General features: G+C 41.7%; 1 protein-coding gene across 1 annotated transcript in view; it reads left to right on the top strand.

The window, feature by feature from the left end:
* LOC144767953 (cell adhesion molecule CEACAM6-like) overlaps window positions 1–18,750 on the top strand; it is a gene marked incomplete at its 3' end in the record, with an annotated part of 174,265 nt that overhangs the window by 134,947 nt on the left and 20,568 nt on the right. The window contains exons 5-6 of the mRNA XM_078651304.1: window positions 5,529–5,813; window positions 18,047–18,292. Coding sequence (XP_078507430.1) covers window positions 5,529–5,813; window positions 18,047–18,292 — 531 coding nt within the window. The remainder of the gene's footprint in view (window positions 1–5,528; window positions 5,814–18,046; window positions 18,293–18,750) is intronic.

Genomic DNA, 18,750 nt, shown 5'->3' with positions numbered 1-18,750 from the left:
GTTTAACAAAGCAATGTCAGATAGACCAGTATTAAAAGCTTATTCGGCCATGGTACCCCTGCAATTCCTGTATGGCGCAGAACTGTTATACTTGAGCCGCAAAGAGAGCTGGGATGTCGAGGTAGGCAAAAATTCAAAAAACCTATTCACACTCCCCTTTTCGGCAATGGTCCAGGCCTTAAGACTTGAATTAGGACTGACTTCATGGGGCATCTTAGCTTAGGAGTAGGCGAGATCACCAAAATAAAACAATGGTGTAAAAACGAAATACAGAACAGCAAACTAAAATGGGCAAGAGAGACTAGGGCTATCATGCTGAAGCTATGTTGTATGATGAAGGTTAAATTATGCCCCATTACCTATATCATTAGTATTGATAAGAAGGTACTTAGGACGTTTGGGAAGGAAACATAGGTACAGGACAAAAACTACCTTGCAAACAAATCTCAGTGCATTTTATGACAGCAGCATGGAAAAAATGAACAATGCTTTCCCTACGTTGACAGGTTACCCGATTGTCAATTACGAAGAGAGCTTTTTAGGGTAAGAATTGGGGTGAACCAGTGTTATGTAAATGTGGTAAAGAGCTCAATGATTGATAAGACGGGAAGATGCACTTGCACTTTGGGCTCCTCATGTGACTTGTTACATATTTTATTAGATTGCCCGAAGTTTCTCAATATCGATATCTAAGAAATATGAGATTAAAACCAGGGCCCAGGCTGTACTTTTGGTCTCCGAAAATGATGCATTTAGATATTGCCGTTGCTATTGGTAAATTTATGCAAAGAGTGAAGGCACTTCTTTTTAGTCTTTTTTAACGAGTTTTAGCAAAACATTTTACCCTAATTCAGGCAATGGAGGGTTTTATAATTGCATGTGTTTTAAGATTAGTTTTAGGTGTATTTAATGATGTCTACTTTTAGGTGTATTTTATCAAATATATATATTGTTTGAGGACCAATGGTCCAAATAAACGTGAATTAAAACTTGAACTTTTTGGGCATCCTCTTTTCACTCTTTCCTGAATGCACATCTTCTCATGTCTTTCACTTCACCTGCTCCCAAACACGCAACACACAAACTCACTGGTAAGCACTGTATGCTCTTTTGCCTTGTCAAAATATTGACAATTCTGTACCTTCTTCACACACATTTGCTCAGAATCACAATGGCAGCAACAGTGTGTGACCATTGCGCTCAGCAGAGAGGCCAAGGATTTGGGTCCATATTTATCAAGGTTTTGTGCACCCTTGCATCACCCAGGGGGGTGTACAGTCATAATATCGAGTCTTTTATTTCGACTGGACAGAATATCGAGTAAAAAATATAGAATGGACATAATATCGACTAGACATAATATAGACAACAAAAATATCGACTAGAGAAAATTAATATCGAATAGAATGGACATAATATCGAATCAAAAATATAGAATGGACATAATATCGACTAGACATAATATAGACAACAAAAATATCGAATTTAAGGTAAGTTAATAATAATTTTTATTTTTTGTGTAATATAAGTCTGTAGCGGGTTGTGGGTTTATAGGGGAATAGGGTGGGAAGTAATTTAATTCTAATTAATTAAATATGTTAATTTATTTATTAATATCTATTTAGAATTAATTGTTAATTAATTATTAATTGGTAATTAATTAAAATATAATTGGTAATTAATTATAATTGATTAATTGATAAATATTTTAATTTTAGTAATTTATTTTCTGTAGCGGGTTGTGGGTTTATAGGGGAATAGGGTGGGAAGTAATTTAATTATAATTAATGAAATATGTTAATTTATGTATTGATATTTATTTAGAATTAATTGTTAATTAATTATTAATTGGTAATTAATTAAAATATAATAGGTAATTAATTATAATTGATTAATTGATATATATTTGAATTTTAGTAATTTATTTTCTGTAGCGGGTTGTGGGTTTATAGGGGAATAGGGTGGGAAGTAATTTAATTATAATTAATTAAATATGTTAATTTATTTATTGATATTTATTTAGAATTAATTGTTAATTAATTATTAATTGGTAATTAATTAAAATATAATTGGTAATTAATTATAATTGATTAATTGATAAATATTTTAATTTTAGTAATTTATTTTCTGTAGCGGGTTGTGTGTTTATAGGGGAATAGGGTGGGAAGTAATTTAATTATAATTTATTAAATATGTTAATTTATTTATTGATATTTATTTAGAATTAATTGTTAATTAATTATTAATTGGTAATTAATTAAAATATAATTGGTAATTGAAAATAATTTATTAATTTTTAAATTGTAAATTAATTTATTGTTAATAGGTAATTAATTAGTATGAGTAGGCAATTTTTATAATTAAATAATTTTATTTTGTATTTATAAATAAATATTTAATATTTGTATACACTTTTTTAAATATTTTAATTATTTGTAATTGGTATTACTATTTATGTTATTTATATATATTTGTGAAGTATTTACTTTCCCTACTATTGCACTCTCTGAAGTTGGAATAGTAATTTTAACCCCTACGCTATCCAACACTTTCCCTACTGTTGCACCCACTGGAGTGGGTATGCAACGTTTACAACGCTACTTTTACTATGCACTACCATTACAACAAAACTTTTAAATTGCAAAAACTTTTACAACGCATACATTTACAAAGCATGTTTTTACAACGCAGATACCGTTACAACGCATACTATTACAATGTAAGTATTAGTAAGTATATAATTATTTTTAAAAGGTTATATGTTTGGGATTTTGGGTAAAGGGGTATTTTTAGGGTTCAGGGTCAGTTTTCAGTTTTTGGGTAAAGGGGTATTTTTAGGGTTCAGGGTCAGTTTTCAGTTTTTGGGTAAAGGGGTATTTTTAGGGTTCTGGGTCAGTTTTCAGTTTTTGGGTAAAGGGGTATTTTTAGGGTTCAGGGTCAGTTTTCAGTTTTTGGGTAAAGGGGTATTTTTAGGGTTCAGGGTCAGTTTTCAGTTTTTGGGGTAAAGGGGTATTTTTAGGGTTCAGGGTCAGTTTTCAGTTTTTGGGGTAAAGGGGTATTTTTAGGGATCAGGGTCAGTTTTCAGTTTTTAGGTAAAGGGGTATTTTTAGGGTTCAGGGTCAGTTTTCAGTTTTTGGGTAAAGGGGTATTTTTAGGGTTCAGGGTCAGTTTTCAGTTTTTGGGTAAAGGGGTATTTTTAGGGTTCAGGGTCAGTTTTCAGTTTTTGGGGTAAAGGGGTATTTTAAGGGTTCAGGGTCAGTTTTCAGTTTTTGGGTAAAGGGGTATTTTTAGGGTTCAGGGTCAGTTTTCAGTTTTTGGGGTAAAGGGGTATTTTTAGGGTTCAGGGTCAGTTTTCAGTTTTTGGGGTAACGGGGTATTTTTAGGGTTCAGGGTCAGTTTTCAGTTTTTGGGGTAAAGGGGTATTTTTAGGGTTCAGGGTCAGTTTTCAGTTTTTGGGTAAAGGGGTATTTTTAGGGTTCAGGGTCAGTTTTCAGTTTTTGGGGTAAAGGGGTATTTTTAGGGTTCAGGGTCAGTTTTCAGTTTTTGGGTAAAGGGGTATTTTTAGGGTTCAGGGTCAGTTTTCAGTTTTTGGGGTAAAGGGGTATTTTTAGGGTTCAGGGTCAGTTTTCGGGTAAAGGGGTATTTTTAGTGTTCAGGGTCAGTTTTCAGTTTATGGGTAAAGGGGTATTTTTAGGGTTCAGGGTCAGTTTTGGGTTTTTGGGGTACAGGGGTACTTTGTAAAAATAAAGTAAAATTACATTTAAATTAAATTTATTTAATAAAATTAAATTATATTAAATTATATTATAATATTTTTTATTAATTTATATTCAAAAAATTATTATATACTTACCAATACTTACGTTGTAATGGTATGCGTTGTAAAGGTATATGCGTTGTAAAATCTTGCGTTGTAAATGTATGCGTTGTAAAAGTTTTTGCGTTGTAAAAGTTTTGTTGTAATGGTAGGCGTTGTAAAAGTATGCGTTGTAACGTCATACATCCCTGGAGTGGGAATAGTAATTTTAACCTCTACGCTATCCAGCGCTTTCCCTACTGTTGCACCCACTGGAGTGGGAGTAGTAAATTTGACCTCTACGCTATCCAACACTTTTGCTAATGTTGATCTCACTATAGTTGTAACAATAAATTTTAAACATTTTCTAAAATGTTATATATGTTTATTTAATAATATGTTATATATATATATATATATATATATATATATATATATATATATATATATATATATATATATATATGTGTGTGTGTAATTTTTGGTGATATAATTTTTTTAATTATATAAATTATTTATTAAAATTACATTTTTTTATTAATTATTTCTAAGTTTATATTAAATATATTTATTACTATATTAGTTTTAACTTAATTTTAAGACATTTAAAAAAATCGATATTTTGACAGTCTATATTTTTGTAAGTCGATATTTTGGAGTCGATATTTTGGTACTTACCTGTTTGAAGATAGGGAGTCGATATTTTGTCAATCGATATTTTTTACTCGATATTTGTGTATCTCGATATTTGTGTCGTCGATATTATGTCAGTGATCCACCCAGGGGGACAGAGGGCAATGCAAAAACTATAATTAGAGTTACCGAGCCGCGCATGGCTACCTTGCGTGGCCCTGAGTGGCTTGGTACATATGGAGTAACACTGCCTTGCCCTTACTCTGCCCCAGGGAGGTGACCCATGGGTGAAGTGTGGATGTTTCCACACAGCCACCCATGGATTTTAGCGCATTCCCAGAATTACCATCAGTGGTGGACATGGGAATGAGTCAAAAGGCTACTCCTCCCAGGGGAGGCGTAGCTAGGAGAACTATCTATATGTCTGCTTGTTGTACCCTATTCCTATGTGTATTGCATTCTGCAGCACATGTAGAAAGAGGACAAGGCCCCGGAGGATTGTTGTTGTGCAGAAACGTCTGCCTTCCTGCACAAAACAAATCCTGCCTACAGTACAGGCACCCTTGCACCTTGGTTACAGTACAGGAACTGTTGCACCTTGGTTACAGTACAGGAACCGTTGCACCTTGGTTACAGTACAGGAACCGTTGCACCTTGGTTACAGTACAGGAACCGTTGCACCTTGGTTACAGTACAGGAACCGTTGCACCTTGGTTACAGTACAGGAACCGTTGCACCTTGGTTACAGTACAGGAACCGTTGCACCTTGGTTACAGTACAGGAACCGTTGCACCTTGGTTACAGTACAGGAACCGTTGCACCTTGGTTACAGTACAGGAACCGTTGCACCTTGGTTACAGTACAGGAACCGTTGCACCTTGGTGCAAGGGTACCTGTGTTTGTGCTAGGCAGCACATTGTGCGCGAGTGCTGGGAAAGGGTAGGAATGTGCCATATAATGTTAAATATGGAGCATTATTGCCCTCTCCATGGCACGTAACACAGCACAGAGCGGTGTCCTGCAGCGCTGAGGTACACACATGTTTTTTTATGTAATACAAACCACTAATTTGTTTATTTTCCTGTCTTCTGATTGGTAGACCCCATCTCCAGTGTGACCATCTCTAGTAATGGGACTTCAGGTCACCTTTGGGAAAATGAAGGCTCGGTGAATCTGACCTGCTCGGCTCTGGGAACAAATCCAACCTTCTCCTGGACGTTCAATGGGAGCGCCCTCCCTCAGGACCCACGGTACCAGCTGTCGCCGGACCGGTCATCTCTCGTTATCAGCCCGGTGACCAGAGGAGACGCCGGGCCCTTTGTCTGCACAGCGTCCAATCCTGCCAATACCCAAAGCAGCCAGCCATTGCTGCTTTCCATCTCCTGTGAGTATTGCCTGGAGAGTGGATGGACTGATGGATGAATGGTTGACTCAAAGCTTTAACTATGATGTGTCTTTTGCATGAAGAGTTGTCCCTGTCCTGGAGCATATCTTGAATTTCTTCAAAGGTTAATATTTGAAAAAAGGAACAATTTATGAGCAAAGAGGAAATGTAGTAACTTTTTCTGGTTATCTACGGATTAAAAACGACTAAATTCCTACTTTACAAAAATATCTGTAACTTCCTCATTCTGTAGAGTGCTTCGTACACTTTGATCCGAGAGCACAGCAGTAGTAATTTCTTCGCAGCAGCTCTAGGGACCTCAGTTCATAGGATATTCTGCGTTCTCCAGCGGAGAAGTTTCACACAAGCAGGGTGGGCAAGAGTTACTCAGGAGGGAAAGTCCCCATCCTGTCTGGCCCTGGACCCCTCTGCCATCGGGGATCAGTAGAAATCTTGTGTCACAAGATGAAAAAAAGTATTTCGCTCCAGAGGTTCAAGTCTAAAGCTGGAAATATCTCTGTCCAGAACTGGCCAGTAAGGGAGGCAGGAAAGCAGACATCTTTAGGAGCAGGAAGCGTGGAAGTCTCATTTTTAAATTTAGCAGTCAATTTTCTCCTCATAATATGTCAGGTAGGAGAATTTCCAGGGTGAACCCAGTCTGTGATGGGTGACAAACCCTGAATAAAACAAACTAACATTCTGAGACTTTTCCACCAAAGGGAATCCATTCTTGCTCTGTTTTAAACGACATCCCATATGTCCTTGCACTACAGAGAAGTAACATTGGAACAGTGTGTTACCATATTCCTAAAATCTCCTGTCAAAAAACTCTAGCCAATGGCATGCATTTCCTTCCACTGAGGATGAATGTAAATACGCATTCCTGGTTTTGTTTGTAGTACTTTTCATGCATGTGAGCAGCCCCACTTCTTGGAGGATGAACAACAAGACAGAGGAGGTTCCCCCTTCCTTTCTGGTGCAGGGTTGACCTGGGTCTACATAGAGAAAGATCCTTACTCTATACCATCCATTTGCTCTAGTTTGCATTTGGAACTGAGGGGCCCATTAGGATGTCGGGCGGATTGGATTGCCCCCGCGGAAAGACCGTCCACCGCTTTTCCGCCTCGGTCGCCTTGCGGCCGGGGCGGAAAAGGAATAATATGGTGGCGGTGTCTATCAGACACCGCCAGCCATATTATGATGGGCATTTTACAATGCCTTTCCGTGGCGGCAAGGCCACCTCGGAAAGGCATGCGGTCTTCTCTTTGGGGTCCCCTGCGGGCCCCCAAAGTGAAGGAGGGGTGGGGGGTGCACACAGGGGGGGTACCTTTGGTACCCCCCTGCATTTGCGCATACAATGCGGTAGGCACTGCGCGGTGCCTGCCGCATTGTGTATGCAAATGCATACATGCATTTATGGCATTTTGGCGGGCGGTGCAGAGAGCACCGCCCGCCACAATGTTATAAATGCAGGATGCGGCCGCCACTGTGACGGCCGCATCCTAATACCACCCAAGGGACCCCCGCCCTTATGGTGGACGGTCCCAATCCCCGTCAGGATGGCGGGCGGGCAAAGTCCGCCCGCCATCCTAATGACCCCCAAAATGTTTGAACACACAGTCCCCAGGTGGGATTTGGTGAGAAAAGGGAAAGTGAGTTGTCAATCACATGGCATGAGACAGCCATTGCTTCTAACAACAAGGCAAGCAATGTTAATACACTTCAAAACAGAGAGACCCTCAAAACCAATCTTTCCAACATTTTGTCATACCTAACTACCTGCAAGCTTCATATTTAAATGTAGTAGCATTTTTGTAAGTGAAACTGAAACTTTAGATCAAGATTCACTAAAGTTTTGCACTGGTGTCTGTGCTACACGATGTACGGATGTAGACAAAAGTCATATAGAAATGTTTTTGCCTTAAAGTTGTCTCGAATCAGCGTCCAATGGGCTTGTGTCATGTACCATAAAATCCCCGATAACCCATATAGAGCGGGCAGGAACAGAGCAAACACCCATTGGATTTGAAACAAATGTATGCCTATTAAAGTCCCTTAAAGTAACGCAGCATCGAATCCCAATGCGGTACCTCTTGGTATCAAGTTTCTGGCTCCTCACTGTTGCACAACGCTACTTCCTGCATCATAATATCACCGTCACTAAAGGACGGTTTATAAAATACACAGGGACTTATTGATCTAAGTTTTGTGTCAACCTCGCGTCATGCCAGGTTTGGCAGGACGATGCAAAATCAATAATAGGATTTACCAAGCCACGCAAGGCTACCTTGCGTTGCCCTGCATTGCTTGGTAAATATGGAGTAAAGCTTGGCAGCGCAAGTTACTGCCTTCCATTACTCTGCCCCAGGGAGGTGTTCCATGGGTAGAGCGTGGGTTTTCCCAGGCACCCACCCATGGATTCTGAAGCATTCCCAGATTTACTGATAATGGTAGAACTAGGACTGCATCATAATGATCATAATGCTATGACTTCCCAGGAGAGGAGTAACAAGGAGAAATATCTTTATTTCTCTTGGTTGTTTCATCTTTCTATGTGTGCTGCATTCTGCAGCACACATAGAAAGAGGAAAAGGCCTCCCTCTGTGGATTGTTTTTGGTGCAAGAAGGAAACTCGATTCAACATCTTGAAGCTATTCAGTCACTTGACAAAGAAGAATGGTAAGTTTGGCAGATAATTATTTTCTTGATAAATATTTATTATTAAGCCAAGGTTGGAGAAATTTTAGAACTACAGATACATCCCATAGAACAGAATATTGAGGATTGGGAGAGAAGATAATCTAATACCACACAATAATTTAGAAACTAATAGTTGTTCTCAAATAAGATAATCAGCAACTGGCATATGACTAGTAGAAATTGCTGAATGATAGGAATTTACTGTTCTATACAAAGACCTTCTGCTGCTAACAATGCTAAGAAATTATCTAAGAAAATCATATTTGCAGCCTAAAAGATTGGGTTATTGGTTGAGAGGTTGTAAGTACCATCCAGGCAACAACACAATACTTGTCAGGGTGAACCACAAATATCCCCAAATTAACCGGTGCTTTACCCTCTGTAATCTTGGCACAAAAGCAATCAGGCTTAACTTAGAGGTAAAGTAGCTGCAGGTCAGCTGGGCTGTTGCATGGAAGCTTCTGGAGTTTGTTGAGTGCCTGTAGCTCAGAACAGAAGGTCAGCCAACTCACCTGTGGATTCACTCAAGTAGCCTGGGATGAAGATAGCAGGACCAGTCATTATTTGCAGACAGCATGACTCTAGCAGCAGGGTAATCCTCTGAAAAACAAGGCAGGCCTCAAGCAGTAGGGCAGTCTCCTAGGGAACAACGCAAGACTCAAGCAGCAGGGCTTTCCTATGAAAAACAAAGCAGTCCTCAAGCAGCAGGGAAGGCCTCTGGGAACAAGGCAAGCCTGAAGTAGCAGGGCAGTCCTCTGGTGAACAAGACAGTCCTTCTCTAAAGTCCACAGGTTCAGAAGTGTGCTGAAGAGTTGCTTAGGAGGGCCAATATTTATACCTGGTGCCAGTCTTTGAAGTAGGAGATTTTCTAGGCTACCCTCACATCTGGTTCTGGAATTGTCTTCCCTCCCCCTGCCAAGGTTCTAAGAATGCTGGCATTGCAAAAGGCTAATGGCAGGTTCCTTTCTGTGTGCTGGAGGCAAGCCGCAAACCCAGAAACGTCTGGTGTGAAGGAAGAACATCTGATTTGTCACTAGTTATTACGTATTTGAGGTTTTGCAGAAGAGTTATAGTAAGATTTAGTAGAAAAAGTAAGATATTTGGTTTTTGGGATGTAATCAAAATATTTTCTACATAAATGAATAAGCAAACCTCATGAGCTCAAAAAATTCCACTGATGGTTGCAGTTGGGAAAACACTAAAGGGCTGAAGACAGGCCAAACTGTAGACTTAAAAACTCATAGGTTGTTTGGAGGCATTAGAATTCAACAATAGAACAGCGAGGAGGAATAATGTGAAACACTAGATAAGCATCTTTGCGGTCCAAGTGCACCATTAAGTCGTCTTCTCTTAGAAGGTTCCTCAGAACATGGATTTCTTTCATCTTAAAATGACTGTAAAGAGTCCAGGAATTAAATTCTTTGAGGTTGATTACAAGACAGAAGATGTTGCTGATGAAACCATTGTGGTATGGTGTGGGAGGTTTGATGGCTTGTTTCTGAATTAATTAAGCTATCTCTTGGTCTTTGATTTGGATTTGCTTCAGAAGATAAGTTTGAGAGGTAGCTGCATAGATTTTGAGGCAGTAGCTAACACTGCTTAAAGAATCCGAGAATTGTGTGGGATTTTTTGCCAATTTGGAAATATTATGAATTCTTCCTCCCAACTTTAGTGTTGAAGAAAGAAGATGGCTTGCCATGAAAGGTAGAATTTGTGGACCTATCACTGAAGCCTTCATGTTGGAAATGACCTCTATAACACTGACTCTAGTTGGGAAGAATGGGGTGCCTCTGAGGTTGTCATTCCATTGACTTCTTCTTCTGAAGGTTCCACAGCATGGTGCCTGGTAAAAACGGCTTGCTGAGCGGCTGCTTCCTCTTGTCTGCCCTGACGAAAAGGTTAACACAAGGAGATGATGGACGGAGCACTGAAACTTTTCCGACACTTGCCCCCAGTCACAGATCTATGTCGAATCCAACATCGTTCTTTAGCTCACTTTGCCACCTCAGTTCAGACCCAGCTATATGCAAATCAGTCTTGACCCTGTGCCTCATGGGAGCAGTCCAGCCCACTCTGCCTAACCAGGTATTCCCTGAACAGGAAACAAGCATTAAGACTGATTTGCATATTGCTGGGTCTGAACTGAGGTGGTGAAATGAGCTAAAGAACGATGATGGATTAAACCCAGATCTCTTGGGAAGGATTTCAGTACTTTGTTTGGATATTAGAAGCTGCTTTTGGAGTTGGTATCCACTCGGAGCAATGTGGGTAAACAATTTCTTCTGTATCAATTGTATGATGCTAGAGAGATGGGTTTTTAGAAGAACCCACTTCCCCTGCATCAATATTGATGTAATTCCTCTTTTTAGATAATGGTCACCTAGTTTTCACCTCATCTTTGCCAGATTATCAAACAGTTCCCCTTGATCATCAGGGACTGAAGAAACACCATTCGTCCCTTCATCTTCAGTAATATCTCCAGGTATTGAAGGAAAAACATCTAAATAATCCTTTTCAACGTTCTAAGAACTTCACCTTAGATATGGATTGTTTTTGTCTTTTGTGTTGAGGCATGTTGGGATTAGGCAGACAATTGAGGAGATGTGTCAATAGAGTACATTTATAAGTTGTTCAGTCATGGGACCCATAGATGTGGAAAGGGGCTTTAGTACATCATTTTGGAATATCTGCTCAAATATAGATTTGTCGTGCTGAAAACAAAATCGCTAACTGTCAATTGTCACATCAGTAGGAATGTTAGAACACCTGGGGCCCGATGTAGGTAATTCCGATTTACCGACTCTTAAATACCGAATCATACCGATTCGTTATTTAAGAGTCGGTAAATCGGAAGCAGGCAGATGTAGGTAATAAATTACCGATTCTGTACGATTCGGTATTTACCGAATCGGTAAATACCGAATCGCTATTTCCCATTGATTCCTATGGGCTTTGAAGCCCATAGGAATCAATGGGAAATACCGAATCGGTATTTACCGATTCGGTAAATACCGAATCCTGCAAGGGTGAACGGGGTGTCACTTTGACACCCTGTAGCACCCCAATTCCAGGCTTGTGTGTCATGTGGCACACATACATGCCCTAAGGGCATGTCTGTGTGTCACATGGCACAGGTGTACATGCACAGATGTGCATGTACACCTGAATTCGGTATTTTACCACCCAATTGTATTGGGTGATAATATACCGAATTCTGAAGGCCTGTAGCACTGTAAACAGTGCTATCTACATCTGGGATTTACCGAATCGGTAAAATTACCGATTCGGTATTTTACAGAATCGGTAAATTTACCGATTCGGTAAATTTACCGATTCTGTAAAATAATGGCCCCTACATCTCAATCACCAAATACCGGTCGGTAACGGCCGAATTCGGCCGTTATCGACCGGTATTTGGTGACCTACATCGGGCCCCTGGTGACCAGGGAAGGGAAAGAACTGAGATGAATTTGTTTTGGGAGAAGCTCAGGGAATTTCGCCACAAAAAGGCTGGCATCAGGTATAAATGTGGCATCTTCAGACCCAAAATCAGAACTATCTTGAATCCATGAAGACCAGAAGAAGGACTGCCCAGGTATCTGTATCTCTAAAGGCAGACGGGACTCCAGAAGTGACTACTAAAGTCAGTTAGTTGACCTCGTGTGTGAACTACAGCGCTACAACAAGTTTCCAGAGGCCTGTCCTGCTTTTCAGCCTGACCAGACCCACTGGACTGGGCCCCGTTCATCTGCTAAGCCTATGGGAATGAGTCCTAACATCCAAGCCTGCCCTCAAGGTTCTGGATCCTTTGTGGCTGTTAGAGTGTACTCTTCCCTGCCTCAATGCCTCACTCCCCCAGCCTCAATGCAAGATGGCGCGGGTTGATGCCGGGCCCTGCACTTCAGCACCTCACAGTTTCTGATCAGCAGCACCCTGGGCCCAACGCAGAGTGACGCAGAGCCTAGCACCTTGCACCTCTTAATAGGCGGCTTCCCGGACCCGACACAGAGTGACATCAAGCCTCTCATTGCAGTGCCCAGTAACTATTATTCGGTGGCTCACAAATCTAAGGCACAGCCATGCGGGGCCTCACATCGCAGCATGTTGCAACTCTTGACTGGCGGCTCCTGGACTGCCGCAGAACCATGCATCACCTCGGATCTTAGCCTCACATAGTACTGTACAGACCACACACCAAAGTTACTAAGGTAACTCTTCCAGCGGGACAACATTGGTCCCTGTATCCGGTTGGCTCTGGACTGTTGACTATTGACCTGTACCGGTATGACCAGAAAACCTAAAAGACTCGTAACTCAAGTTCTACTGATAGTTGTTTTTAAGTCAGTTATTTATAAAAATATACTCTATGTTTCTAAATTGGTGAGGAATTTTTCTCTTGTTGTGTTTTCACTTTATTACTGTTTAAGTGCTGCACAATTTCTTTATACTTTGCCTCTAAGGTAAGTCTGACTGCTCTGTGACAAGCACCAGAGGGTAAAGCACAGTTTTATTGAGTGACTTTGTGGTTCACCTTGACAAGGATTGTGTTTAATATTTTAGAAAAAAACTATAGAATTTATTTTACTTTTTTTTACCATGGCTGCTAAGCAGCAACAAACAGAAGGCTATCACCATTCTTTATACAACACTTAACAGTTAATTGGCTAATATTTATTGGCATGATGGGACTTGTAGTTCTTTATTACTCATGGTCCTTCTAGTTCAACGGTTCCCTTCAATGTGTTTTATGTCATCGTTATACGGCTGCTGAGAATAAGCGTTGAAGAAAGGTTTGAAAACTCTGAGGCCTCCTGCACTGTCATACAATTGACCTACTTTTGGGTAAATGTTACCGTTTGAAAGGACAGAATGCCATCGCTCACAGTGAAATAAACCATTTAGTGAATGGTGGCCGACTCACCGCCCCATGTCGTATGCTGTAGTGGATGGAAGTAAAATGTAAATGACACAACAACCGACATTTGATGAAGAGGGCTGGCCGATAGCTCCAATATGTATAAACACAATTTTACTAAAATCAATGTCTTGGCTGGCACCTGGCCTAAAAAGTAATTCCCTAAATGTAATGTAATGTAATGTAAGATACATTTATATAGCGCTACTACCACTCCAAGGAGCATCTTGGCGCTTGATACCAGCCCAGTTGGAACAGGTCGGTTAGCTGAAAGCAGTTCGGTGGACACAGCACCCTTTATACTAGAGCTCTAAATGTGAGCAGTGGAAGAGCAGAAGTAAATTGACAATGCTCCTGGGGACACATGATGGACAATGCAAACCATCCAATAAGAAGATGGCAAATGAGAGTGACAATGAAGCCAATCATCATCATCAAAAAACTTTATTCAGCTAAAGGCCATAAAAGACAAATAATCAGTGGCGGCTCCCAGTTTACTACCCCCACCCACCCTTGCCCTTCTACGCTCACCACCCCGCAGCACGCCCTATGTGAATCAAAACAATTGTGAATGGCATCATAGAAACACAAATACAGAATGTGGGATACGATATAGCCAATAATATAAAAAAACAGTATTCCAGAGTGACACCAACTATAAGAGGTATCATAAAGTGACAAGTGCGTAGAGCAAACAAAACAGCAACAAGTCAAATTCAGTAGAAGTCAGGTTGGAGTACACATTACACAATAAAAATATTGTCTTAAAAACAAATTCAGGATAAGAACAATCTAAAACATGGAAAGATATAAAGATTATGCTTCATATCACCATGAAAAGTGTTCTTTACTTTGCAGGCTAAATTTCCTGTGCTTAATTACATGCTGTATGTAGCTCACTACAGTCAAACAAACACTCAAAGATGGAAGGGATTGTAAATAATACAATGCCATTTTATAGTGTCTAAGATTAATAGCCTTTAAAAGTAGAAGTAAAATATTTTTCCTAAAGCTACAACAAAATTTACAGAATAGCATTAAGTGCACAGTGGTCTGAAAAATTATCACACAGGCACACATCGAGGGTCATGGGGTGCCTAACAGGATCAGAGAAGGCCACCATAAAATGCAGAGAACTTAATCTCAGCCTGGTTAGCAGGACCCACTGGCAGTTATTACATATCCATATAACATGTGGTTACGTAACAGGCGCAGAATTAAAGGGGCTATCAAATCAAATCATGTGTTTGTTAAGCACCACTACTCACCCGTAATGGTCTCAAGGCGCTGAGGGTGTGTGGGGGGTGGGGTTCGCAGACTCCAGTCCATCAAGGAGGGGGGCTGTTGAAGAGCCAGGTTTTGAGGTTTCTTGCGAAGATGGGGAGCGATGTTGTCTGTCTGAGGTGGAGCGAAAGGTCGTTCTATACGGGCAGACCAAACCTTTGACCTTCTCGGGGCGATCTCTGATTTTCCCAATCAAGCTCCAAAAGTGGTCTTTGATGTCTGTCTAAAGGCAGAGGAAAGAGTCTCAGAACAGCTATAAAAATCAAGGAAACCCAGAGTGTGGCTCATGTTCGTAATATACATTAGCCAAGGGATGCTGGTAACTTTATAAATGTTCATGGTACCCCTAAGCACATTACGGTCAAAGTTGGTCCCAGGATTTGTCCAGATTGCTAGCCACAGTGGAAGCGATCAAATTGTAATACGATAAATAACATAATCAAAGCCAAGCTGGGCATGGCTTAGATAAGTATCTCTACTATGTGGAACCCCCAGCAACCTTTTCAGACAGCTATTCTCAACTCTCTGGATAACCATCATATCTTTTCTCCCCCAAACTCCAGAACCGTAAGCTGCAAGTGATAGACATTTGGCTTTCTCAACTGACACAAACTTTTGAGCCTATTTTTTTCGTGTACCTAAACAAACCTTCCACAGTGCGTGCAAACTTAGCTGCAGTAACTGTGCAAAGATGATTCCATGTGTCAGGATCATCAAAAAATATACCCAGATCAGGACATGTTGGAACAGGTACAATTTTGGTTTTAGTTGCAATAAAAATGTTTTGCAAGTTTGATTTTGACCCGTGAGTCATATTGTGAGTTTAAGAATGGTTCGCAGTTAGCCAGCCATGGCTAGCGCAGGTAAGAGCAGTGGGGAGGGATGTTGACAGACAACGAGGGGGAAATTAAATAAATAATACATTTTCCCTCGTTGACGGCTTTCGAAATCCCCCCCCACCCGGCCCCACCGCTCTATCCTGCACGAGCTGCAACTCCAATCTAACTGAGTTAGCTCTACCCCATTCATAAAATTCACTCCAATCTAACTGTGTTCGCTCCAATCTATTAATAAAATGCACGTAACTACCCTTTTGCTTCCAGCAAGCGTCCTGCGGTGCAGCACAGAAGCAGGCTGTCAAGTCTCTCGACTCGCACTTATTTGCTCAGCAGCCCACTTGGAACCATATGGGTCAAATGGGACTAATGGGGATTTCGTCAGACGACGATACTTGCCATTCTTTATTTTGCTTTTGATTTTTTTTTTGTTATTGTCACTAGATACGAGCGCAACATATCTAGGGGCCAGTTGTACAACCGTTTTTTGCAGTCGCAAACGGGAAATCGGCCCATTTGAGGCCACAAAATAGGTCTGTCCTCTGTACAAACCCTATTTTGAGAGTCGGTAACCTATTACTGACTCGCAAAATAGGGTTTGTGACTCGCTATTCGGAAGGGGCGAACTAAGGGCGTCCCTTCCTAATAGCGAGTCTTACTTCAATGTACAATTGTTTTGCGGCCGCAATTGCGGATAGTGAGACAAGACTCGGTGCATCGGTAGCGTGCAACCTCCCGTGAGGTCACCCCTGGACGTACACTAAGAAGTACAGGCAGCATACCTGAAGGCACCTGGAGGCACCTGGCTAGGACTGTGAGACCAAACACTCCCTGCATGTGTTGCGGGCAACCACCCGTGAAGTGACCCTTGGACGTACGCTTAGCAAGTACAGGCAGCCTAACTGGAGACAAGCGTGTCACATAGTGCGCTAATGCGTAAGGTAGATTTCATTAGAATTGATGGTGCTGGTACAACTGCACTTTTGGCCAAGTCTTTGCAGAAGATGCATACTTTTATCAAGAGTCTCACTTAAAATCGGTTCTATCGTGAACATTTAACTTATGTTCTTACCAAGTAGTATCAAGTAATCTATACTTTCTATTTGAAGGCGCTGTTCTCTTATTTTAAGTCTGGTAGGAAGTGGTGGGATTGAAGATATAATACTGTTGTTGAGCCCCATTCTGGTGAGTCGATCCATTCTTCTAAACAGAAATGCCAGTTCTCTAAGGTTTTGTATTGCCCTTGCAGCACGTAAGAGGGACTAAAGGGCGATTAAAAACCTAAGTGGGATTTATCAAGACAGATAAGGCCACATTTGCGTGGCCCTGTACGGCTTGATACATCTAGAGGAACACAAGGCAGCTCAGACCGCTGCGTGTTACTCTGCTACAGGGAGGCGCTCCATGGGTGGAATGTGGGTGTTCCCACGCATCCACCAATCGATTATAATGCATTCCCATATTTACCATTAGTGGAGACCTGGGTATGTGTCAAAATGCTATACCTCCCCAGGTGAGACGGAATGAGGAGAAACATCTGTATTTCCTTATTCTTTCGTCTTTCAATGGGTGCTATATTCTGCACTACACATAGAAAGAGGAAAATGCCTCTCAGGATTGTTTTTGTGCAAGAAGGTGTCCCTTTAGGACAAAAACAAGGCTGGCTACAATACAGGCACCCTTGCATCATCGTGCCATGGTGCCAGCATTGGCGCTAGGCAGCCAGAAGTGTGCCAGCACTAGGAAAAGACAGGAAGGTGCTGTATACTGGTAAATATAGTGCATTACTGCCCTCTCACTTTCAGACAGAGCAGTGCAATGCAGCAAGGTGGCTTGATGCCTTGCACTACGTGAAAGATTGATAAATATGCCCCAATGTGGACTTTGTGGAGGTAACTACTGCAGTCCTTACACATAATGGGACACCTCAACTCCAGCTGGACACAACCAATCTAGCTGAAAGTGTTAGGGCATACTCCAAGATGTAGAGCTGCGCACTGTGAGCAGCAGTGGAGGGTACAGAAGAGAGGATCTGTGCAGCGCCCTAGAGTACATTGCGTTAGGTACAGGCAGACAGTGGTGTTGTAGCCCTTACACAAGAGGAAGTGAATACTGTTCACTACAGTTCGATCGTGACAAATGCTTTAGTTACTTGGTAGAAATGAGAGGTTGGGGCCCTGAGTGTTTCAGAGGAGCTAAGACGAGATATCCTGAGCTGGGCATGAGGTCTATGCGGTATCCTCTGTTGGTCATGTGATCCTGAGCTGGATGTTAGATGTTTGTGGGATCCTGACTAAGCGTGAGGTCTACGCGGGATTCTGAGTTGGTCGTGACGTCTACATGGGATCCTGAGCTAGACATGAGATCCCTGTGGGATCCTGATGAATGGGAGGTCTACGTGGGTGTCTGCTTGTTGTCCAGTGCGGGGTGCAGTGAACACACGGCCAGTGCTCAGGATGGAGCCACTCCTGACGCCGTCTCTCTTTCTTCCCTTTTAGTGAGACCCAGTGGAGGGATCCAGTGTGGAGCTCAGAGTATCAGTGACAGTCACGTGGAGCTCTCGTGCTCCTGGCCAGGAGGGTCCCCACCTGCCCAGGTACGACTGCAGCTTCCCCCTAACATTGATGACGGTGCAAACAACGAGGTAAAGCGTAACGTGTCCCGGAGCGATATCACTCCTAGCATGATCTTTACATGCAGAGGGGCTCAGGAAGGCTACACCGACAACTGTTCCTTGGCACTGGGTGAGTTTCTAGTGTTTACCATAAATTAACTTATGCTGCATATTGTTTCTCAGGGCCTTGTTGTGCGTGACTCACGTTCAAAACAATTGTCATGGCTTTAAACCCTATTTTTTCACTGCTCTGACATCAGAGCAGCACCCTCCAAGCTCTGAAGGCACTGCTTTAGCCGGTGGTCTACTGAGACCTTCACCCAGGCCTCCAGAAAGAGGAAGATGGCGGGATAAGCAAGGCTGCAACAAGTTATGGACTCACCCGTCACTTATAAGTCTGAGGAGACCATCATCTCGCAGGGAAATATCTCGCTAAGGAGCAGCTGTCACAGAGCGGCTGCCACAGAGCCTCTGCCACAGAGCAGCTGTCACAGCGCTGCTGTCAGTCACAGTCACGGAGCCGCTGTGACAGAGCCACTGTGACAAAGCCACTGTCACAGAGCCACTGTCACAGATCAGCTATTACAG

The sequence above is a fragment of the Lissotriton helveticus genome, chromosome 7 (genome assembly GCF_964261635.1).
Source record: "Lissotriton helveticus chromosome 7, aLisHel1.1, whole genome shotgun sequence".
NCBI lineage: Eukaryota > Metazoa > Chordata > Amphibia > Caudata > Salamandridae > Lissotriton > Lissotriton helveticus.
This window is presented reverse-complemented; position numbering and strand designations above follow the sequence as displayed.